The sequence below is a fragment of the Denticeps clupeoides genome, chromosome 3, assembly GCF_900700375.1.
Source record: "Denticeps clupeoides chromosome 3, fDenClu1.1, whole genome shotgun sequence".
Lineage (NCBI taxonomy): Eukaryota > Metazoa > Chordata > Actinopteri > Clupeiformes > Denticipitidae > Denticeps > Denticeps clupeoides.
Window position 1 is genome coordinate 6,144,446 of NC_041709.1, and position 25,658 is coordinate 6,170,103.

The 25,658-nt window shown below is 42.5% G+C and overlaps 2 protein-coding genes across 4 annotated transcripts in view; both read left to right on the plus strand.

Moving 5' to 3' along the window:
* The first annotated feature begins 483 nt into the window (after positions 1-483).
* Positions 484-4,341, plus strand: LOC114786884 (TIMELESS-interacting protein-like). 2 transcript variants are annotated; one of them, XM_028974447.1, is made up of 7 exons: positions 484-585; positions 693-904; positions 983-1,130; positions 1,362-1,437; positions 2,945-3,067; positions 3,491-3,606; positions 3,732-4,341. In XM_028974447.1, exons 2-7 carry the CDS (start codon positions 733-735, stop codon positions 3,772-3,774), a joined length of 678 nt encoding a protein of 225 aa, XP_028830280.1. In that variant the 5' UTR covers positions 484-585; positions 693-732; the 3' UTR covers positions 3,775-4,341. The 2 variants fall into 2 exon arrangements, with proteins under 2 accessions (XP_028830280.1, XP_028830281.1); XM_028974448.1 differs by having other exon boundaries at positions 983-1,094.
* A 347-nt stretch (positions 4,342-4,688) lies between these two features.
* megf10 (multiple EGF-like-domains 10) overlaps positions 4,689-25,658 on the plus strand; it is a 42,138-nt gene continuing 21,168 nt past the window's right edge. For both annotated transcript variants that reach the window (XM_028972625.1, XM_028972626.1), the window contains exons 1-5: positions 4,689-4,958; positions 13,521-13,643; positions 14,725-14,826; positions 15,535-15,635; positions 17,906-17,998. In XM_028972625.1, coding sequence (XP_028828458.1) covers positions 13,528-13,643; positions 14,725-14,826; positions 15,535-15,635; positions 17,906-17,998 — 412 coding nt within the window. In that variant the 5' untranslated portion in view covers positions 4,689-4,958; positions 13,521-13,527. The remainder of the gene's footprint in view (positions 4,959-13,520; positions 13,644-14,724; positions 14,827-15,534; positions 15,636-17,905; positions 17,999-25,658) is intronic.

Below are 25,658 nucleotides of genomic sequence, written 5' to 3' on the forward strand. Positions count from 1 at the left end.
TCAGCTGCTATGCCGAGGGCTTTCTTGGTGAGGCGTGTACTGTAGATGTCTTGGAGGGAGGGGAGAGGGACACCGATGATTCTCTCAGCTGCTCTGACTATGCAAAGTTCAGCGGCAATACTAAAAAAAAAGGAACTGAGTGGAAAAGGAACTGAGTTGCATGCAGCCATATTTGTGGACCAGGTGCTTAATATCTATGTATGAAAAGGTATTATTTGTATGTGTAATTGGCTTTCCCTATAAGTGACAATGAAAACTTTTAATTCAAAACCCTGCGTGGAATTTATATAAACATAAGCACCCCAACATCCCAATAGTTGGATGACTTTAAAGTGACATGCTGTAAATCGTACGTAATCAACCGTCAAATACACACACTCACAATTTTATGTCTACGTTATCCCGTGGCGCGTCGATGACGTCACGCGGGATCCTTGGCTACAGCGGCCAGAATATTCCGCGGCAGAAATAGAGCGCGGGAGTAGCGGCGTGACGCACGCAGCTCGGCAGCCACGTGGAGTTTGTTTGGATCCCGGAGGCGCGTTCCGTGGGCGGATGAAGGACGTCTCGCCTCCAGCAGGACAGGTGAGCTGTTCGTTTCATTTCACATACAATTAAATATTTTCCTTACTTTAAAAAAAACACAGACACGCGTGTTTTGTGTCTTGTGTTTTAACGTTATTGTTGTTCAGTGGTGCGGTTGGGGTCCAGTGACTGGAAATTGGTCACTAAATGACAGGGATGTGCAGTCCGTCCGAATATTACCGTATTACCGTCCCGCCTCCGTACGAACTCCTGGAAGATGAGACTTTCCCAGCGTTCCCTCCACCGACGTCTCCGCTTGTTGCGCAGCTGCCGTGCCAGTGGCCTGTCGCATCTGGCGACAGCAATCTTCTGGAAGGAGGTAAAGGCGCGCTGAACGTTTGCCAGATTATTATTATTATTTTTTATTATACCAGACTGTTTTATTTCCCCGGCAAAGCTGTTGATGTCAGTGAGGCGGACCAGAAGATTGGGGGAGTGCTGCTTTCACAAATGGAGGAAGAGCCCATGGCCAGGAGCACTGCAGCTCCAGCTCAGATGGATGTCGACAAGTCAGTGGCACTTTACTGCTTGAGCGACAGTATTCGGTAGGAAAATTGTTGTTAATGTTTGCACGGTTTGAACTTGCAGTGAATAGTGGAAGATTCGTTTAATTGATCGAAAGAGCTCCTCCTGTCGGTGAAGTCGTTCTGTAAACACTGCTGTCACCTTTTGGCGACACGAATAATTGCAGGTGATAAAAACAACAACCACGAAACAACACAGCAATGCATTTTGAAACGATTTACGTTTTTTTTTTTTTTCGTATCTCGGCACAGGCTTCTGTCTCCAGATGGAATCTCCAGTTTGTGGCATGTTCTCCGAAACAAATCGTTCAAAGGAATAGGTCACGAGGTAAGATTTAGCCTATTAGTGAAAATGTCCATTATGCTTCTGTTCTGATGAGCATATTGTAAGTGTGATATAATGTGTTACCATCTCGCATCAATATTATTACTTAGTCCTAAAGTAAACTATTGACGGCAGTGGTGGTCTGGCTGTTAAGGAAGCGGCCCCGTAATCAGAAGGTTGCCGGTTCGAATCCCGACCCGCCAAGGTGCCACTGAGGTGCCACTGTCACGGCTGCCCACTGCTCACTCAGGGTGATGGGTTAAATGCAGAGGACAAATTTCACTGTGTGCACCGTGTGCTGTGCTGCTGTGTATCACATGTGACAATCACTTCACTTCACTTTTTTTTTTTTTTTTTTATATTATTTTCAAGGAAGACAATTCATCATGCGTCTGTGCATGCATCTGTGTGTCCCGTAATGATCTATGGAAAGGATTAGCCCAGTAACGGTCCGCTCATGCAGCTGTTTTTCATGAATGGAATAAGTACAGCCCTCCTGTAATATGAAGGCTAATCTACCTGCATTAAGTGCTTGAAGATCTCAGCATGCCATCCGTTTTGCCGGAAGGAAGTCCATCTGTCGCGTCCATGCAACATGCACAGCTTGTGCACCAGTTTCCCCGTCCAGTCACTGGTGGATGTTTATGTGACTTAGTACTAATTTTAGTATTATGTTAGTAATATGTAGTCATATTCAAGAAACAGTCAAAATAAACCACAATTGTTTGTTTCTTTCTGACAGCAGAAACATTTTTACATTCAATGATTCAGTGTGAATGATGTGATGTAATGGTTGCAAGCACTGCACTAGAAAACGCTCCGTCACCTTCACACAGTGTGTCAGTGAAAGTAGAGTTCAGTGGATTAGGGTTCAGTGTACCAGGGCTGTGTGTTATCCATGCGTCTGGCAAGGAAATTTTAACTTTGTGCGTAATTAGTGCACTCATCTGAAGTGAACTAAGTCTGCATTAGGAGCTTGGTTTTAATGCCATGTGTCCCATAATCCTATACTGTCCTGGCAGCTGCCAGGGGCTCAGACGTGCCTTGCCTCAATCCTGAAGGGAAGAGTGAAACCTGCAGTCTGAGAATAAATCTGGCCCTAAATGTTTCAATGGGATTACGGACAAGCGCTTGTGCTGGTTTTAAAATAGCACCTGTCTGGTTGTCAATCACATGTCACTGGGAGCTGTGATAGGCTCAGCAACCAATGAAACCCATGCTGTATTTGAATTTGCAAAGCACATGCATCTGAGATACCGTGTAGAGTTTTGATTGAAATAAAATTTGTAGAAATATGAATGCTGTAATTTATTCCTTTATATGAGTATACTCATATTTATTCTTATGCACGACAAAGATATCCTTCATAAATTTCAAACATGACTAATATGTATTTTGCAAAAATACACTAGATTGCATGCTGCATACATACTCAAATACCTTCAGGCCTATTTCAGTTCATTTTACATATTGCAACCAAGCTTCCCTCTGAACCTTTGTATTCAACCAGGTGGAGGATCTACAGAAGCTTCTGGAAGAAATCCAACAATGGGCACAATGCCTCTACCCCCATCTTGCATTTGAAGATCTGGTCACCCAGTTCAAGGACTTGGGAAACAATTCAGCAGTGCAGGTATATGACCTCCCCAATAAAAAAATGCACTTAGCTGTTCGGTATTTTCTGTATGCTGTTCTGTAAGACCAAAAACTATTGACATTTATGGTAAAATGTCATTATGACATTTTCATGTCTAGTAACCATGCAACCACACAACATTTTAGGAAATGTAAAATGTGTACAAAAAGACAGAATCATGCTGCCACTTTGTAAGACACAGGGGAAATGAAGTATGAAATATGCAGAATACCATGTTTCCATGTTACCATGTTTACCATGTTTCAGTTGCTTCTGCTGATTTGATCATCTTGTAGCGCACACCATTAATTTTATCAAAGTAATTGCTGTCTATGTTTAATGTTTGATTTATGTTAGAAACTGAGCACGAAATGTTGAATTGAAACTGTATGTTTCCATCTTTATTTCACACGTTTTAAGGTGTGTATAAGAGGACTACAGATGAGGCCCTTAGCCAACTGTTCACTGCCTGAAAGTACGGTACTTGAACAGGCATGTGAGTGGCCGTTGTTGAGTGATGCAGAGGAAGGTTGGGGGTGAGTAGAATATTAGTGGACTCTGTTGAATGACTGGAGTTCAGAGATCTTTCTTGTCATTAATTTTGTGAAGTTGATATTTGATCTTACGCAGGTTTTTTTCCTCCCACACCACATATCTACAGCACTGGTCTGGAACCGAGTCTGAAATGCAGAAACAGCATTTGAGCAGGAATCAAGGAGAAGTTGTGGGAAAATCAAGAAATCAACCTTGATTAAATGCTACTGTATATTTGTAAGAAGTTTATGATTTAAAAGAACAAATGCATGTCCAATGTGGGGAAAGTGAGGTGGAGTTGGGTTCCTGATGTGGATTTGTTTGAAAAGTATTTTAAAATCCTCTTCGTAGGTCTCACATTCAGATATTATTTGAGTTCGCATATAACTAGTTTGGTATTTATTTTAATACAAAATGAATAATCAAATATTTTAATTAGATTTGGTTGTCATGTTGTTATCAGTTTGAATACAATGACCATGATCATGTTATGGCATACCTAGATTTACTTCATATACACCATAAGTAGATCTGAGTAAATAAATAAAATATGAACCAGACAACTGACACATGTTATCAATAATTATAGCAAAGTTAAGTTTTGCTTAGAATAATATTTCTTTATGTATGCAAATGTATCAACAAAAAGGCGTGGCGTTTCTCTTTGACGTCACTCTATTAAAGTAAAATTATTTTAATTTTATCGTTGTTTCTCATAATGTGGTGACTTGTAAAGTTGCGTATTGGGTGAAAGTTGCGTATTGACATAACACGTCGTGACCAGTAGATGGCGCCAAAAACCTGCAAACTTTTCCGCATTTACACCGACAGTGGGTTTAGGATGTGATTCATTATAAAAATAAACTCATATGCTTTACCCATAAACGTGATTCATACTTATTCCCCCCCGTCACAATATCTCCATTTTGACAACATCAAATCAATCGACCGAATACTTTTTAATTGGAACGCCTTCACTGATGTGGCTCACACACTCGCGCAGGTTCGATCCCACAGCGGCGCCCTCAGCAGCTTCATCTCCTCCGCCGGTCTTATTGGCTGGCTGAGCAGTGAGGTCATGGCAGGGGCTCCGGTTTTCCCACTCGGACCCAAATTCCACCGCCCGTCCTGAACGCGGAGGGATGCTGCGTGGATTTCCGCCGGGACGGATGAGAACAAAACGCCGCTCGTTTCTGATCCCAACTTCGTTCTGGAAAGTGTTCGCGAAATAAAAAAAAACAAAAACGAATTTCTTCTGGTGTCCGTGGCGCCCGAGAAAGTTTCCCTGCAGGAAAGCTGTCGCACTTGTCGTGGATTCATGAGCCAAAACAAGCCGGCGACGCGCACTTAATAGGTGAGAGAGCAGTTCATTACGGTCTCTTCATCTGGAGCTTTTACTGCATGATGCACAGTGTCAAATGTACTGCATGTCGAATCTTCTGCACTCGTCACCTTTCCTCCGAGTCTGTGCTGAACATGCATTTGTGAAGAATACAAATCACTTTTAGTCGACTTTACGTCTACTGAGTTTTTGAAGAATTCTACTTTCGTTCTTTCCTTTATTTTTTATTTTTTTTTTAGTCTCTTTTAATAATGAGATTTTGAAGGACAAAGTATGTGGAATTTTCCTGCGGAAGCCCAGATGACTGATGTAAAAGTGGAAAGAAAGCGAGAGAGAGAGAGAGAGAGAGAGAGAGAGAGAGAGCGAGCATCCTTTGGCTTGTGAAAGAAAGGCTCTGGCGGTGGTCATTGTAGCCCCACCACAGTCATGTGACCTGTTGTGAATGGGATGCCGGACACACGATGGCTGGCAGGAGTGGCACGCTCTAATCGGGTTACACACAGACTGAAGACGGGAGAGATCACCAAATCAGTGGTTAAGGTCATACGAGGCTGACATCATATGAGTGATGCCGGCACTGTTTTTTTTTTCTCTTCTTGCTGTTGTGGATCACTGCTGAACTGACTATTGTATTCAGTTTGAGGACCTATTCGGTAAACATCCTGAGACCAACACACACACACACACACACACACACACATATGCAACGTGGGAAGAGCATGCAAGCTCCACACTCACAAAGTGTGTGTCCATGGCATATCTCATTGTAAAATCAATTAACCATTAAAACCATTAGTGCTTGAATATTTCAAGAGTGCAGCCAGAGTAAGGGAACACAGAACTACAGTACAGGCCAAAAGTTTGGACACACCTTCTCATTCAATGTGTTTTCTTTATTTTCATGATCATGTTGGTAGATTCTCACTGAAGGCATCAAAACTGTGAATGAACACGTGTGGAGTTATGTACTTAACAAAAAGTGGAGACCTGGCCTCCACAGTCTCCGGACCTGAACCCAATTGAGATGGTTTGGGGTGAGCTGGACCGCAGAGTGAAGGCAAAGGGGCCAACAAGTGCTAAACACCTCTGGGAACTCCTTCAAGACTGCTGGAAAAGCATTTCAGGTGACGACCTCTTGAAGCTCATCGAGAGAATGCCAAGAGTGTGCAAAGCAGTAATCAGAGCAAGAAACTAGAATATAAAACATGTTTTCAGTTATTTCACTCTTTTTTTGTTAAGTACATAACTCCATATTAGAATTAGAAGGTGTGTCCAAACATTAGGCCTGTACTGTATGTTACTGTATGAGGAATGAAATAGCATTAAGATGTTTGTAGTGATTGTGTGATCATGACTATCTTGTTATCCTCATGTGTTCCCCGCTTTGTTTTTTGGGAGTGGATGAGAAACTCCAGCTGGTAGCAATAAAAGCGACATTATTCCTCCTCGTAATTAAAGGGCGATGTGATGCACCGGTTTTGAGAAAGATAAAAATAAACAGGGCTTTTGGAGATGCTTCGTGATTTTTTTGAAAATGCAGTGTAAGCTCAGTGGACGTTTTGAGATTCAGTAGGTAATCTGCGGCGGATGCGGCACTAAATCGTATCAGGAGAGCGAGAGTGACAGACCGGTTCAATTATTTTTTAAAATTATAATAAAAATGACAGTTCTAGCAATGAGAGTGACTCTGTGATGATGGGTAATGGGTGAAAGTTACTGACTGACAGGGACACATGTCAGTGTTTACTGGCCAGTTCAGCAAGGGGGGCGGGAAGACAGCGGCCTCCGAAAAAAATGCAGGGCTTTACCCTCCCCTCTTCGTCCCACGGACAGATTTGTTCCTGCGATGCCAGATTTCTGTGCTATGCTCTGAATTATGACAACCGAGGAGGACATTCTGCTCTGGTGAAGATGAACATTGTTCCTGTAGGTCACATGACGCGTCAGTTTTGCCTCCATGTATAAAACAGACTTGGCTATTTTTTTTTTTTTTAGGTGAGACAAAAGTTAGGAGTGACAATATCCCCTTAAAGGGTAACTAATTACAGAATTTAATGTTTCGTTGTTACTAATGCCTGAAAGTAGGTGAAGTGTGTACTCCTCATGTGTTCATTCACTCCACGGAGGCCTGAGACCCTTAATCAGGGATGAATCACAAGTCTATCAAAAGATGCACAAAGGCATATCTTCTAATTTATTCATTGCACATTTTGTATATGTATATTATGTAATTATTACATATTTTAATCAGTTTCTCAGATTTTTCAGTCCTAAGTTAAATGTTCATCAATTTGAAAGCCCTTACTTTAAAAAGGCCTCCTGACATCTACATGTTAATTTAAAGTATTGCCTGCCTTACACTGACATGAAATGAATGATATTTATTTTGTCCCCTGATCCGCTGGTGGGTGTGTAATTCCATATCTCCAAATCTCTGAATGTATTCTCAGTGGAAGCCGACCGAAATGGGACTGTAGACACAACTGCCCCCAATTTCCTGCCCCCAGACCCAGTCACAATACCCCCCCACCCCGGCCCGCCCTCCTGTCTGAGGATTTCACTTCGTGGCTGAGGGTCGTTCTGGACTCCTCTTGCTCGGGGCCAAATTCGCTAAAATCATATATCTGAAGACTGGGACATGTGTCTGTAACCAGAGAAAACCTTCACGCCGCAGTATTTAATCCCACTAAATCGTTTGCACTTTTTGGACCATGTATGTCAACGTGAACCCCCAAAATGCCTGAATGTGGTTTACAGCTTCTGCAGCGAATTCGCAAGGCACCACCTGTCCTTTATAAATGGACGTTTTGCAGAGAGCGGATTCATGTACTCTTCTTTTTGCTGTTTAATGAGGCCCATGAGTAGTAACCCTAGCAGCGGAGCCCCTACAGCCCATATCCCCCTCCTGCCGAGGCCGTGTGCTGTTTTACCAAGTGCTCTGCGAGGCAAGGCGAGACTGGCCTGTGACTTGCAAGATAATTGGGCCCGGTGCCTCAAAGAGCAGAGAGCTGTGTGGAAAAGAGCCCCGCGTCAATTAGCAGTGATCGGGGACAAAGACTAAACTTTGGCATGGAGCTTTAGTTAAATGAGCACCGGTTTTGGGATGGGCGCTCGACAAACCAGCGTATTGACCCGGCTTGCTGGTAAAAACTGGGTTCTTTACTGCCTGTCAGCGTGCTGCGGGAAGGACGCGGGCCGTTCGGGTCCTTGTGCGGGGCAGGGTGACCTGACAGACCACAGCTGAGGGCCTCAGGTGAAAAACCAGAACACATTGGTCCATCAGCTGTGTTTGTGTAGCGCCCGGCTCCCGGAAGCAAACGCTCGAGGCCAGCGGGAGAAAGCTGCGTGTCTGCTGACCTTACACGGCCCAAAACGCTCCTCCTGCATCGGAGCCAACCCTGGGTTCTTGTGAAAATGCTGCCTGACGGTTTTGGTGGCTCTGTTGAAAATATCCTGTGGCCCAGACAGCGACTTGCATCAAGGGTTCTTGAGTTCTTGAGTTAATCCTCAGATGCTGCTAGAGTTTTATAGCAGATGTGACAGGAAGAGATCCTGGGCCAACCTGTGTACCCCTGTGTTAAAACCTGTTGTTTTTTTTTCCCCGTCCCATTTTCGAAAAGAAGTGGAAAAATCTCAGAAGCATGTTCATCCTAGTGATTTAAAGTTAACGATATGAATGTAATGTTTTGTAGTGGTTTTTTTTACTTTGTCTTCATCACACTTTGCCATTTTAAAAATGTGACTTAAGGTCGTTTCTCTAAAAGAGAAATCAAAAAATTGTCAGAGTAAAGTTTGATTGATCCTGTTTGAAATGTGAACCAGTCTCCATCCCCGTATTTAGACCATTGTTTGGAGTGCTACGCTGGAGTATTACTCCTGTGAGGGTGTACATCTTCATGTTGGGAATGTTCATGGTAGACATCTAGACAGTAAAACACTGGCTGGCGGCAGGCGATGAACGGACCGAATGTTGTGCTAAATACAGCGGTGTGAAAAAAAAATGGATGCATAGAGTTTAAATGTATTGCAGTACCACAGTATTTTTAAATTCAAATTTTTAATTGTCACATTTATAGTCATACACGGTATGATATGCAGTGAAATGTTTTTTGCGACTACTACAGACCACAGTATTGCAAATGTTGCAAGTATACAATGAACCAATATGCAAATATGCAAACATAACCAAATATTACACTTTTACGTCTTTAACATAAAATATGCGTAACTGGTAGGGTGAAGGTGTGCAAATGAGTTAAAGACAATGTTTAAAGAAAAGAGAAAAAGAGCCATAAAAAAAAGAGCAGTAAAGTAAAAAAATATTTTCAGTATTTTACAGTATTTTTTTCTAGACACATGCTTTTTTTTTTTTTAGAAGACCGACATTCAGTACCATTCGGCCACGAAAGCCATAAGAGTGATGTAATGCTGTGATATGTTTATGATTAACGCTCAGCGCTGTTAATGGAGTGGTTAACATTGTGCCGGAGTGTAAATATCCAGGGACGGTCCCTCCATCCCCAGTCAGGAGTCTGGAGCCACTTCAGAGCCCTGCCGGCACCGCGGCTGCGGCAATAATAACGAGCGAGCGCGGTTCTGGGTGCCTGGCCTTCGGTGCCGCATATCAAAGCCCTGCGTCCGTCCACTAAATCCCCCTCAGGCGCCGGCGGTAGACGGCCCTTTTCACGCACACAGCGATGGCCTTGTTTGTGCGCGCCGCAGTTGTCCCGGCCTTTGCAGGTGCAGCTGTGCGCGGTCGGGCCCCCAGTGAAACCGGAGGAGGCCGGTCCCGGGGCCCCCATTAACCGCCCGCGAAGACCCCGTCGACAGAGCCATGTCGCTTCAAGCGGCCATTCGGATTCCGCGACCAACATGGTCGTGATCATAGCGAGGCTTCGACTGCATTTACTCCGCCTGTTATTACGGCTCTTTTTGCCGGTCGTTATTCTACAGCAAGTGACGAATCATTTCGCCTCCACTCAGTTACGCTTCGGTTACATTTCTTCGGAGTGATTGCAGTTGTTAGTTACAGGGGCAGTTCCTCTGGGGTGTCACCGTGTCCAAGCTCTTGCTTGAGACGAGGATAGTAAGTGAAGAATCGTTCATTCGCATGTTACCATCCCAAAATAAACGTCTAAATAAAGAGCAGCAGAGCAGGACCCTTTGATATGCCGGTATTCTGTCTATGTTTAAGATTCATTACTGAATGCTGTTAGTAGCGCCACTTTAGTTCTGGGATAAGGATTGCTGCAGTGGTGGCCTAGCGGTTAAGGAAGCGGCCCCGTAATCAGGAGGTTGCCGGTTCGAATCCCGATCCGCCAAGGTGCCAGTGAGCAAAGCACCGTCCCCGCACACTGCTCCCCGGCCGGTCATGGCTGCCCACTGCTCACTCAGGGTGATGGGATAAATGCAGAGGACAAATTTCACTGTGTGCACCGTGTGCTCTGCTGCTATGTATCACTTTTTCACTTTCACTCACTTTAAAATGATTATACAGTGGTTTGTGTGGGATGTGCAGTGGCTGTCAGCACCAGTAGGATAATGTTGTGCGTTATCAGTGAAAGTGAAGTGATTGCCATTTTGAAACACTGCAGAACAGCAGCGCACGCAACAAACAAAACACACAATGCACAACAAAATGTGTTGTCTGCTTTTAACCATCACCCTTGGAGAGAGGTGAGCAGCCATTAGAGGCGCCTGGGGAGCAGTGTGTGGGGATGGTGGCAAACTTCCCATTAGCGGCCCATTTCCTTACCTGCTAGGCCAAGCATTTATCCTCAAAGGATATATAGAACAAGGATATGTCCAACCCGAGGATTGAGATATAAAGTGAAAATGGCTGTGTGTATGTAAATACGTTTAACATTAAGGATAAAGAGCCCCTGGAGCACAGAACACTGGCCATGCACTGGACTGATGGATTTTTGTCAAGAAGTGCAGGTCAAACCAAAAGCTAGCATGAACTTTTGACCCTTGTCTTACTTTATTGGGTTCACCTGTGCCTTGTCTTGACCTCCTTCACCTCCCGTGCCTGCATGTATACAGCCCTGCCTTGTGTATCTCTGTCTCTGGTGTTCTAGCGATGTTTCTGGACATGTTTATTAATGTTGCTCCTGAAATATGGGTATAATTAATGAAATAAGCACATTGATTCACATTCATATCACCACAAAGATACAGTGGCAATTTTCCTTGGCATTAAACTCCAAGATCAATTTTGAGCCTGACCAGTCATCTGCACAACCTTAGTAAAAGTGTAATGAAGTGATGAAGTGAAGTGATTGAAATGATTGTCACATGTGATACACAGCAGCACAGCACATGGTGCACACAGTGAAATTTGTCCTCTGCATTTAACCCATCACACTGAGTGAACAGTGGTTAACGTGACGGACTCGTAACTGGAAGGCTGCGGGTTCGAGTCCTGTAGCCAACACTGAGCCGACCTCCCTTACAAAAAAAAAAAATTTGGGACAGTGGTGGCCTAGCGGTTAAGGAAGCGTGCCTGTAATTGGAAGGTTGCCAGTTCGAATCCCAAGGTGCCACAAGGCGCCTGTCATGGTAGAGGACACATTCGTTGTATCAATGATTGCTGTGCTGTGTATCACAATGACAATCACTTCACTTTCACTTCACAAATGAAATTGGTTAGCAAGTAAGCAGACACCAGTGATCGCCTTTTGTACAAAGTTGCGACATGATATTGCCTCCATTAACTGCACTGGTTGGATTCATTGTGCTTTGGTTTGGTGAAATCCCTGCAGTGCCCTGAAACACTGACATTCAACTTTGCCTTAAGAAAACTTTAAATTCAACAAAGTAATCCATTCCACATTTAACTAAGCCAGTAATTATATGGAGTGGCGATGCCTGTCATTTTTAGGAACGCCACAGAGGTGCCCCACCAAGACCAAGTGGGGATGAGATAGGAAATGGTCTTACAAACAGGAATGTCCCACAGAAGGAAGGATGGGCTTTTGGCAAAACCTTGTCTTCAATTAGGTTGCCATCTGAGAAGAAGAAGCAAAAACAATGTCCCCAGCTGACAGACTCTGGTTACATCCATATATAACAGTTAATGTCATCCATCCCCACCACAGACACTTGAGTGTCGGGTTTTGTGTGATTGCGACTATTTTTTGAGTAATTGTATATTGAAGATGTTTATGTTGGGCTGGCTATCGTGCCAGTAACATTAGTTTGACAGGGCTGGTTGATTCACAAATAGCAACATGTATTATGTAGTCATCAGTTGACTAAGCTCTTATTTGCTGATGAAGAATTTCCTTTTAGGCATTTACCAAACCACGCGATTGACATTCTGTCCAGGCTCTGGCTACTGTCTATATATAAATATAAATAACAGCTATAAATGTATTTCTGGCGATTTATAAATATAAATGAAACCTTTGTTGTATGCCAAATTCCCAATGGAGAAATTAATAACGAATGCTCCTGGGAACGGAATTTTTCCATAGTATATTTAACTGTCACGACTCAGGATTGCTTCATTCTCATCACTAGTCACTGGTTGTGACTACCTGGTCACTAGTCACCAGTTTGTTGACAGGTGTGTTGGGCCCTGATCACGTCAGGTACCGTCAATTAGGACTTTTTAAATTTCAGTTGTTCCTCATGTTAGCATTATGATGTATTGGACATTTACATTTACAGCATTTATCAGACGCCCTTATCCAGAGCGACTTACAATCAGTAGTTACAGGGACAGTCCCCCTGGAGCAACTTAGGGTTAAGTGTCTTGCTCAGGGACACAATGGTAGTAAGCGGGATTTGAACCTGGGTCTTCTGGTTCATAGGCGAGTGTGTTACCCACTAGGCAACTACCACCCTGGACGTGTGTGTGTTTTTGTATGTGTGGTCTGCTGCAGGCACTGTATTTTCATTTATAAAAAAAACCTCTCGTTTTACTCTTGTCGTGCACCAGTGCCTTCTCCGTCCTTTTTACCATGACAAAGTTTTGGAGTTGTACCAACCAGAAGACAAAAATGTGTTGCTTTTTACATTATGACCAATGCTGTTTGTATTACAATCACATCTTTAAAAAATGGCATTGTATGTATACCAGATATGTGTATACCATAACCATATCGAATACCACTACACAACATTTCTATTGTTGCACTGAAAACTGAAAAATGAGGCCCTCCTAAACTATTGTAAATTAACACAGTATGAAAACAGCTTTGGTTGGGAAGAACAGTACATTTGTTGAAAAGTCAGTGTGAATAGATTTTCACGGCAAATCCTACTATCATACCGCAGCATTGCAGTGGTTACTGCCTCATGCTTGTGGGACAACTTTGACAGGGAAGATTGTAAAAAAATATTTAAAAAAAAATGGTGAAATGTGTAGCAAAAAAAAAATTCAGGCAAGCAACAAAGCTCAGACCACATTTATTACTTTTTCTTCGGTCTTGACCCTGTTTGGTATTAAAATGCAACAATGATAGATGCAATTATTAAGGAAATTCATACAGACACACAAGCGAAATTCAATTAAAGTCTATTTGTTTGTGGTTTAATAGGGTCAATTCTGATTGCTCCTTGTTACAGGTATAACATGTCTTCTGTCCTGTGGCATGATTGCTGCGTACTGGTGGTCTTGACGTGCTGGTTGCTGAGGATGGGCTCTTCATTAAATCTGGAGGACCCAAATGTCTGCAGTCACTGGGAAAGGTGAGTTTCAAGGTTGTTGCAGGGGTGAAGATATCACTGCTGAGGAACTGAGCTAATGGTGCTGTTTGAAGATGGATTCACACACACACACATTTTTATTATGCATAAGATTTTGTTGGCCAAATTAAGGAGCTGCTCGGAAATCCATTAAGACAGATTGAAAAGAACAAAGATGGAGAGCTGCTTTCCCAGCTAGATTCACTTTCACTGGTAATCGGTAGGAACAGCTGCAGCTTCTGAGTGGCTGAGTATGGAACAATTCCCTCAGACAGAGGAAGAGAGAGAAGAAAGGGGAAGTGAGAGCGACTGAGGGAGGGAGAGAGAAACCTTGTGTTGTCGAACCCCTTCTCCAACTGTGACCACATCTCTAGCGTATTCTTTCACAGATGACACTCGCTCGCCTGATGTTCATTGTCAGTCTGCTCCTATCTGAAATGCTGATATTCTCTAAATGTTGAAATTTGAGAAAGCGGCTACAGTACGTTTACACTTACTGTATTCATCAAACGCCTTTGTTCAAAGTGACTTACATCTCAGGGTTGAGTGTATTGCTCAGGGACACAATAGTAGTAAGTGGGGTTTGAACCTGTGACCTTTGTGGTCTTTTGGTTCATAGATTGGTGTGTTACCCACTAGGGTACTACTACAGAAAAAGGATGAATTAAAATGATTACGTTCATATGTGCCAGTTAGTCTTGTAATGGAATCAGGAATAAGACTGCTGTCAGGGTGTTCAGAGCACCACGAAACAACTGTTCCTGTTAAGACGACAAAGAGCAACTGTTTCAGCTGATTATTTAGTTTACACGACTCCCCATCATCATAATGGATATAAATACCCACATCTGATATGAAAATTGTGTGTGTATATATGTGTGTGCAATTTCTTACTAGAGGTATGGATGAAAGCTGCTTGATATGTAATCCCTGTATGATGCCCAGCAACTCTAATAGTGTCTAATTAAGGCACTTATAATCCACTAGTGCTTGAGTTACAGGACCACACGCATGCTGCATTTCAGGTTGAGGGTACGAGCGCTAATACAAGTGTGTATATGTGTGTGTGTGTGTCCATCCCCAGCTATTCTGTCACAGTGCAGGTGTCGTACGCCCACCCCTTTGACCAGATTTATTACACCAGCTGCACCAACGTCCTGAACTGGTTCAAGTGCACGCGCCACAGGTGAGAGTTAAAAGGGAGCCCAGTCCCAGGGGGCAACAGCTGATGCCATTTAACACGTATCACTTGCTTGTAAATGTTTATAAAGCTTATTGTGCCGTTAGTTGTGAATTGCTGGTGTAATGCTGGACGCATGCATATTCTCATATGTGTAGGATGTGTGGCTAAATTGTACTTTGCGCAGTTTTTACTGAATAATTCAGATAAAAACACCACTGTCTTGCTGGGTTTTTCTGTAATATTGAGGTTGGGCTGTTCCAGGGATACCGCAGACCATTCATTTGTTGGCTGCTGCCTAAGACACTCTTGGTGAAAGGCATTAATCTTTTAACTTATACTTTCAGGGGTATGTTGCAGTAAAGCTATACAAATGTTTGCAATTCTTATGCAGGAAGTGGCCAGTTGCTGCTGTAAATTGCTGCAGCTCTTTTGTGGTTTCATTGGTCTCTTTGGTAGATCATGTATATTGTGTGATCTGAAATAATCTTGCAAAACTTTTATATAGTGCATTGCTAAATTGCATTTCAGTTTATTACTTAACATAAAATTGTTGATGGGTTCTCACTTTAGCCTTAATGAATAATATTAGAAGTTTCCTTTTGATTTAAAAATATTGTTGTTTTTTGAAAAAATAATTTCTCAGGTGCTCTTCACTTTGCTTTTACTGTAAATGTTTTTCCATTTAAATTTTTTTTTTTTATCTTGCTGCAGGGTGAGCTACCGGTTAGAGTACCGCAGGGGGGAGAAGACCATGTACCAGCGGAAGTACCAGTGCTGCCCTGGCTTCTATGAGAGCCAGGATATGTGTGTGCGTGAGTATCACTGGCTGTGACCTGATGGTGATGGATGGATAATTCTTGTAAATACTGCTACTGCTACTGTTTTTCCCCCTATGTTGACACTTCCACAATATCTATGGTGAGGTAGATAAAAAGAAGTTCATCTGCCATAGCCACAGTCATTTACAGCATTTTTTTTACAGCATTTACAGCACAGTCCTCACTTACACTTATTTAAAGGGGCAGACCCTCTGGAGCAACACAGGTTCTTGCTCTGGGACACAATGGTAGTAATTGGGGTTTGAACCTGTGAATTCAAACTGTTGTCGTCTGGTTCATAGGTGACTACCATAGTGAAGTGTACTTCCATATATCTATCACAGCTTACCAGTTGTGTGAATTTGGCTGTGTGTGTTCACTATGTAGTAGCACAGTACCTTGATCTTGCCTTGACTCAAAGGTAAATAACCTGGATAAATGGTATAAAGATGGACGAATGGCTTAACATTTATGGCATTTAGCATGCCCTTATCCAGTAATGAGTAAAATTAGTAGTTGAAAGTGAAGTGAAGTGATTGTCTTAACGCATAATATGGCACTCACAACAAAAAAATTCAGGGTTGACAGGGTTAACTGCCTGTCCATTGAATTCCCTAAAGGTCCCCTATCATGATCCTCTTTGTTTTATATAGTTCTCAGTTGTCCCCTAATACTATATCTGAAGTCACTTTCCGAAATTCAGCCGTGGCACAGAATTACAGACACTTTTATCCAGTCACACAATGAGATTTCCCAAAGTACGCACTGTTTATAGTGCGCAGAAGTGCGCAGCATTCACGGAAATGATGTAATCAACACCTGCGCAAACAGGAAGTAGTGTCAGCTTTTTTCCAGAAAAAATTTAATTAACCCAAATTAATTAACTAAAACTAAAAATACATGTGTGATCATTTTAACATCCAATCACCGAGCACCTTCAATGCTTCACACAATATCTTGTGAAGCATTGAAGGAGAGTAACTTTTTTTAGGAGAGTGGGAAATTCTTTGGGCAGACAACGCATGAGAAAAGGGAGGTAAACTTGACATAAGGGGAGACATTCCACATCCAACCATATCAGCTGCTGCTCTCAAAACGGTGAAACAGAATGGCCAAAGCACGCTTTATACATATTGCCATTTCTGTCACAGACAGGCTAGGGGAACTCATATTAATGTCAAATAATCTCACAAAGTGAAATTTTCATAACGGCCATGAAAGGCGCCCGAGGAGCAGTGTGTGGGGATGGTAACTTGCTCAAGGGTACTGCAGATTAGAACATACATTCTTGTGATTACAAGTCTGCTTCCTTAACCTCTAGGCCACCACTGCCCTGGTTAACCTTGGAACAACTCAGCAACTACCAACCCCTTAACCAAAACCTATAGGTCACAAATGAACTCTGTGTACTCAATTACTAGAAGGAAACCATGGTTTGGCATAGAGAGCAAAAATAGTCTTTATAACTGATGAATCAGCTTTTCATGTAGCAGTGTGACCATTTGGAGCTCAAAGGGGACATTCTTCTGGGTCTGAAAAGAAGTGGTTGTATGTATAGTCAGCCACAATCACATGGTGTCATCTGATATGAGGCGTTTTTGCTGCTATCAGTAATGTGGCATTGACAAGAAGCAGATTCTTTCCTGACATTACTGCTTATTTTGAATACAATAAAAAAAATTCAATACGTTAGGAGAACATCTAGGATATATGAGTATCATGAAATTAGACTGATTCAGAACATGCAGGGAACATTGTGCATCTAATGTAGTTTTAGTAACTAATACAAATAAAATCTGAATTAAAATAGAAAACATGGCCCATTTGGTGTATTTACCCTGGGTTGGTATGGATCATGGATAAGCTTCCATAATACCATTGATCTGCGTTTCTAATGGATTACATTGAATTTCCACTGTGAATTGGCCCTCTCCAGATAGGGATGTTTGCTGGTCTTGCAGACTTGACTCAGGTCGTGGTTATACAGATGACTGATGAATTTTTTTTTTTTTAATGTTTCATCTGATATCTTTCTCTTTTCAACCAAGAACGGAAGAACCACATTTATGGTCATGGGTACTGATGTTTAAAAAATATATAGATTTTTTTAAATAATGCATTTTTGCATAGTTTCTGCCTTGTTTTCTCTTGAGTTTACATGGTTGTTTCATTTTGTTCTCTGGGGGTTGAAATCTGACCTTTCTGTCCCCTAAACTTTCCCCTTCCCACAACCACTTCCACCAACTTCCCCCTTTTCTCTCCAGCCCACTGTTCTGAGAAATGTGTCCATGGCCGCTGCGTGGCCCACAACACCTGCCAGTGTGAGCCGGGCTGGGGAGGCCCAGACTGTTCCAGCGGTAAGTCCAGGACAGCTGCAGCTGTCCATCTTACCCTCACCCACCACCACCGCCACCGTCAGACCTGTCCCCTCAACCCACCACCGGACATGGTGGTTTAACTCCACAGTAATGCTCCCTTGTCGCTCTTGTCTGGAGTACCAAGGTATGGGATAGGCTTTAATGCGTTACAGCGAGTTTAAATGATTTGGCCAGCTGACCCCACTGCACTACTAGAGTAGACTGCAGAAAGCAGGCATCTTACAAGGCAGTTTCAAACCCGTTGCCCTCCACTGAGAACCAAACATACAATCATCACCTCATAACTTCCCCCCCAAAAAAAGAAAAGAAAAAAGCTTTGCTGCATTTCCATGGATTTTTCCACCTCTGCTAACCAGAACCATTTCACCAAGCTCTTTTTAAAATTAGGTTTTAATTATGAGCACTTAGAATAAAAATGCTTTGTCAGAGTGTATACATTCTCTATCAGAAAAAATCCAAACACAGGTCCAGGAGACTAAGGACTAACCACCTGCTGGCTTATATTTCATTGCTTTTATAAGGGCTGTATGGTTATGTCTAAAGGGCCTTCCTCCTTCAGGAATGGAATACCTTGCTCTCCTTTGGGTGGATTAGATGATAGGTGTTATTATTTGATAGTGCTGAACCAGCCAGACTAATTCTAAAGGCAGAGAAAGCCACCCTTAGTAGATGTAATCTAAATGAGCAACTTGTGCAGTGTGCTGTGTTAGACAATTGCATCCAAGTGATGTTGACGGCATTTTCCTTTTCTCATTAAAATAATACAATAAGAGAAGTTTTCTTGCATGTTCACTTTGCTGCAAAAAAGTAAATATGTTATTTGAGGACACATAATTTGCAAACAATGTTTGGAAATGCCTGACAATTTTTTTTCATGACAATTAAAATGGAAAAAAATCCCTACATAAACATTCTCGAGGAGCAGTTTTATTCAGCATATTTTTGTGTTCCAAACTTGCCCTGAAGGCGTTTGAATGCCGTTTTTCTGCCAGCTGCCTTGCCGCTGATGCCTCATTAATGTTGGACTGGAGGACTGTGTTGATAGGGGAACTCAGGGTAACACGGCTCGACTTTAGGAGCCATTATATCGCTCCTGGAAAACTGTATACGTATATCTTTTTATCAGGAACAAGACCTGCTTATCATCTGACAATGACAAACAAGGTAATTTTGACAGTGCGTCCTCAGGAACACTGAAATAATTACATATAGGCCATTAATTACACCCCTCGCTCCTTAATTCTGGTCAGGGCTGTCAATAATATTGCCAGCAGATGCCTATATATTCCACGAGTAACCGTAACCGACAAATCCCTCGTTCTGGCAGATCGAGCCAGTGGATGCAGTGTCAATTTCATGCTTTATCCCCACAGGCCATCTGGGCTTGCCTTCAGGGCACAAATACATGGTCTGATCGCTGTAACAAGCATATTGACCTGCCATCTCATGAATCAATATCAGGCATGACGGGGAAATGCCCCGGGCCTGTTCTCACATCTCATTAACATTGAGGATATGGTGTGTCAGTGAAGAGCCCTGGATACATAGGCTGCATGTTTTTTTTTTTGAAAAGCTCGGATTAGTTTTCAGCCCTTTGAGGGCAGAAGTGGGTTGTTTCCTTGAATGTTGCCCCGAACATTTCCTTTTGATTAGCTAGTTAAGTAGCCTTGTGGCTGTTGTGGTGGCTGCTGTGCGCACTCAACATCCTCAGTAACACACATTTCATCGCCTCCAGGAGAATAAGGGAACAGACTCATTGTTACCTCATGCTTTCGGGTCACAGAGCCCCAACAATACGTCTGTGGATTTTTGGGGGTATTCGTGAAACTATGAGGTAGAAAATCCCTTTCTTTACACACAAAGAGGCAAAACCCAACGAATGAAAACACACATATACACGGAAATGTAGGAAATACCCTCCGGCTATGGCTCTTGTGATCTCAAAAATAGGGCATCACATGAAAAGCTCCATTGCAGTCAATATTTTCTATCAGAATATACGTTATTATTATTTTTTATTTTTACATTTATTTATTTTTTCTTGCTAATGATCTTTCTGAGCCTCCAACAAGAACCACTAACCATCCTGCCAGCTGTCAGGAAAGCTCTGGTTTCATGTTGGAGACCCACTGTCTGCAAAAATGGTCTTCTCCATTGGAGGGGAAGTACAGTTACCTTCCCAGAAGAGCCGTTGAAATTCCACATCCTCGCCCAGACGTTTGTTTTCAAGCATCCACTTGGTTTATGAGATGGTTTTGTCTGTCGGACTGAGACCCTGTTAGGCTGGTACAGACTCCTTGCCACCCACAACTGGCTTGATACTGTTGACTGAAAAGCAGACTGGCCTTTGAGGAACATCTGAAAGAAAGCTAATTTTCAGTTTCAGTGGATGTATCCATGTGCAACCAGGCTTGGTAAGATTCTTCAGGACAGATCCTTGTATCCTGTCTTTAGTAAACTTTAATAAAAATGGGCTTACTCTAATTCCTAGTTACAACCCATAATAAATATTTCACAATGAAAATATGCTGATTTAAATAGATGAAAGGGAACACTGAAGGGGAATTTGACCAGTCACAACATTTAAAACACCAGAGTAATGAAGGTGCCCCTCATATGCCATAGAGACATGGACCCCACATGACTTCTGAAGGCCCCCCTTAGATCAGTGGATTGGCCGTGATTTTGCATTCACAAATGCTTGATCGCATTATGATCTTTGGAGTTTAACACCTTAAACTCATCCTGCACAATTTCTGCTGGCTGCTGTGTCTCCATTGTTCGCAGCAGCCCTAGTTTCATGTTTCATGTCAAAGTAACATCCACATGAATGCCAGAACATGTCCGGGTAATGTTGCCTTCACCTACATCTCTGCCCGAGGTAAATACAGCAGACAAGGTCACTTTATAGCTGTGCTCACAGCTAACTACTGTTACACTCACCTTGGATGTACAACAGATTGTGATCAGAATATGTCAATATGTCTTCTACAGTATAAAACCAGGAAGTCTAGCCTTCACAACCCACCTGCATCTGTGAGCCAGTCATCTGCCAATCACAATTTAGCAATGCTGTCAATAATATTACCATATACATTACCAAACTGAAATCTTTTTTTAAAGCATTTCTTATGTACGAAAACCCACTGTTTATTGGGAGTTTCTAGAACAAAGTAAAAAGTGTGTATAGATAGCATGCATCCCCAAGGAGCTGACGAACTTATTTTCACCGCTCATTCCCCCTCTACATTTCGTCTTCATTCTGTGTGTATGCCGGGGCAGGGCATATTATTTTACTATTTTCCAAATATTTCGGCTCTGGATGTCTTTTCCTTGAGCTTTCATCATCTTATTTTTAGAAGACTCTGTGCCTGTTTCTGTTTCCGAAGCCCTGAACTGAATCAGACACGTCACGCTGGGATTCCGTGCTGCTGGAATGGCAGCTGAAAGAGCGCCGTTTACTGTCCTTCCAAATTAATCTCGGGAGGTCTGTCTACTGCAGCATGAGTGCCAAATGAAATGGAAACCCGAGCAGGGGGATGCATAGCAATAGAAAGGACACTTCACAAAGAAGGGGTTTAAGAATTTGCATTCTTGCTTGTTAACACACCTTTAGTGTTTATAGTTACGTTTATAGTGTTTATGGTCAGTGGTACTCTGGGTCCCATTCAGAGCGAGTGGTCAGTTCTCGCTGCCATACGCTTTACTCATTTGTTTGAGTAACGTCTTCCAAATCTGAAGCGTCCAAATATGACAACAGAGAAAAGGAATGGACATGGAGCCAAGGTGTACAAATATAGCGACAAGTTTAATTACAATATGAACACTATTTGCATACACAGGTGAAACCACTGAGGCGGGGACCGAGGACGGTGCTAAAGCAAGGACAGAAAGAAACACTTCTAGCCATAAAACCCCCCTAATCTAACTGTTAGTAACACACTAGCTGGCTACCTGACCCTCTTAACGTGCAGGGGTTGGTTCTCCTAGTGTGTATAAACAGAGGCTTACCTAAGGGCGCACATACTACCTTTTCCCTGCACATGGTGTTCACCAGTCCAGTGAACTGGTGGGATGGTGGAGCTGCTTAACACCCAAAGCGTGGACAGACTGGGACAGTCTAACAGTGCACTAATAGGTATTGTTATTAATAATAATAATAATAATAACAACAATAATAACAAACTTAACACTACTGGAGAATATATGGATAATAATACAAAAAAGGGAGCCTGAGAGAAGAACCTGGGGAACCAATACGTGCCCATGAAACTGCACATAACAAGCTGGATAAATGGGATCATATTTGGATTTGCTGTCTCCTTGCTGATAATCTGAATTTAAAAACTACAGCAACATCATGAGGAGTGTCTGCCTCTAAGCATAAGGTTAGGTTTGTTTTCATCTAGGACGGGGTCAGGTCTTATAGTGCCCAAGAGTCTTCTTAACATGTGAGAGCCTTTTCTTTTGCTAGTTCAGTGTTGGGGTTATGTATTGCCCGAAGAAACATGCTGTCTTTTTAAACAGATCCATCGCACACACCCATTGCAAAGAGCACAGCAATAGTTGTCGAACCAAAGTGTCATAAATAATAGCAGACAAAATGTAATGTTCTGATCATACCATCCCAGTGTTCTTTTTCTGCATAGATGAAGGGCACTTGTGGTTTCTGATACCACTAGACAATTATTCAGAATTTATATCATTTATCAAATCTGCCTTATGTCCTAAATCAGTAACATACTGTAAAACTGTGTTAAGTCTAGCTTGTCCTTTATTATCTGATATGTAGCATATACAGTGCCCCCGGAAGGTATTCACAGCGCATCACTACTTCCACATTTTGTTATGTTATAGATTTATTTGAAAAAAAAAATGATTAAATGCACTTTCCCCTCATAATTCTGCAGACAAAATTCAAATTTTATTTGTCACATACACATTCATATGATATGCAGTGAAATGCTTGTGCGACTGCTATTGACCTCAATATTACAGATATTGCAGATATTCAAGAAATCACATTCACATCCTTTGCGCAATACTTTGTTGACTTAACTTTGGCAGGAATTACAGCCTCAGGTCTTTTTGAATATGATGCCACAAGCTTGCACACCTATCCTTGGGTGGATGGAAGCGTCAGTGCATAGCCATTTTCAGATCTCTCCAAAGAGACTAGTCTATCCTGACTAGTCTCCCAGTTCCTGCTGCTGAAATACATCCCCATGCTCCACTGTAGGGATGGTATTGGCCTGGAGATGAGCGGTGCCTGGTTTCCCCCAAACGTGACACCTGGCATTCACACCAAAGAGTTCAAACTTTGTCAGGCTGCCCTGTGCCATTTTACTAAGGAGTGGTTTCTGTCTGGCCACTCTACCATCAGGCCTGATTGGTGGATTGCTGCAGAGATGGTTGTCCTTCTAGAAGGTCCTCATATGTCTGTTAATCTGACAGAGTGACCATCAGGTTCTTGGTCACCTCTCTGACTAAGGTCTTTCTCCCCTGATCACTCAGTTTAGGTGGCCAGCCAGCTCTAGGAATAGTCCTGGAGGTTTTGAACTTCTTCCACTTACAGATGATGGAGACCACTCTGCTTATTGGGACCTTCAAAGCAGCAGACATTTTTCTGTAACCTTCCCCAGATTTGTACCTTGAGACAATCCTGTCTTTGTGGTCTACAGACAATTCTTTTGACTCCAAGCAGCAGAAACATCTCAAGGATGAAACTCAATTTTGGGCCTCATAACAAAGGCTGTGAATACTTATGTTGTCACGACTGTGGGGGAATGGAAGCAATGGACACTGAGGGTATGGAAAAAGGAACACAGTTTATTTGGGACAACAATGGGAATGGGCAAAAAAAAAAAGCCACCTCACCTCGCATTGAAAACAGTCCCCTCTGGTTCTGCTGTTCCTGTATAGAACTCCATGCAGCTGGACACTGCTCCCAGTTTGCCCACCTTCACAAGTCCTACACTGTACACACAGCCACGAGAACCCTCCAGCTCTCCTTCAAGGCGAGCAGTCCCGGATACACACACGCTCCTGTGTGTCACATAAAGCACAAACCAAACAGAAGGAGACATTGGGAATCCTCTGGCTGCATGTTGAATATCTGCTCTGCCCCATCCATGGCATTGCCTGGTGATCCATCCATTCATCCATGGCATCGCCTGGGAGCCCCAGTCATGAAGATGGGCACGATCAGGGCTTGCTCCTCAGGTGCACGTGCATTTCAATGAAATTCAAAGCAAATTAATATCATAACCCAGATATTTAAAGTTCATTTTATATATGTTGAAAAATGCATCCGACTTAATTGAAATATTCATACAATGCAATGCAGTTTAACTATTAGTACTGGCTATCATATGTTAAACAGCACTCGTGCACCTTTGTTGTCTTGTGCATCGTACCATCTCGGTCATTTGCATATATTGGTATTGTATAAATATTATTTTATTGAAGTGTTGCACAGTTTTGACACCATTATACATTGAAATATTTGGTGCAGTATATTTGTCTGAATTCTTATAGAATTCACAGAATTTGATTGTGGAACTTGGTTTTAACAAGTGAGACTAGTTTTCTTCATGACGTGGAAAGTTTTCAAACTGCTTGAATGGCTTTTGTCCTAACTTTATATTGAACTACGCAGCGGAAAGGCATAACTAGAACTACATACATGACACACTTGTTCATAGTTCTGACAACTAGTTATGGGAATAAAGTAACTTGTGTTATCAAAATGTCCCGTGCATCTAGTAGAGAATTGTCCAAATGTGGAAAAAGTGAAATACTTTCCGGACGCACTGTATGTTGGATAAAAATATTTAATTTGTTTTTGAACACTAAACGAGATATGGAGAAAAATGTAAAAAACATTCAGAGATATTAGACTTCTAGGAAACACTACAGTTGTTTCAATGGTCTGGGAAACGTCCCCATTACTACAGCTGAACAATTTTACAGGCTAAGTTTCCATCTGTAAAATAAAGAATAGCAAATGGATCGGCATGGAAGCCACAAGTGGTGCAGCAAGTGCGAAAGAAGGAGGGAATCTATGGTCACGTTCACATTTCAGAGAACTAATGCAAACCACCGCAAAATCAGAGAGCCAGCCGAAGACGTCAATGGGCCGGTCAGATTTATCACGCAAATGCACACACATGCACAAGTGCAGGCAGGCGTTGCCCTCTCATCAGCTACCAACCTGCTTTAATCAGGGAAAGCAATAACACGTGCGGTCGGTGGCGGTGACGTGCCGCTCTGCCCCATGATGCACGTGGAAAGGGCTGCCCTATTTTACTGAGAATATGGCATAGCTACCGTGTACGTTCAGGAACAGAGAGTTACCTGAAACTGCCATTGGCTTAGAATGACAACACATGGATCATCATTGTCCTTTGAAGGGTGATTGTGTCAGCCATGACTGGCCTGGTTATTTAGCCAAAATCCCGATTGCTTCCTTTCAAAAACGAATGAAAGCTGGTGAGATCATTCACTGCAGCTCAGTCTGCTACGTCATGCTAAAAATCTCTAATTAGCAGATGGTTGTGAAAGGGCACTGCTTCTCTTTTGCCCAGCTTGCATTCTCCAGCCCTCCAGCTCATCTAATTCAACATTCCCAAAATCTTCA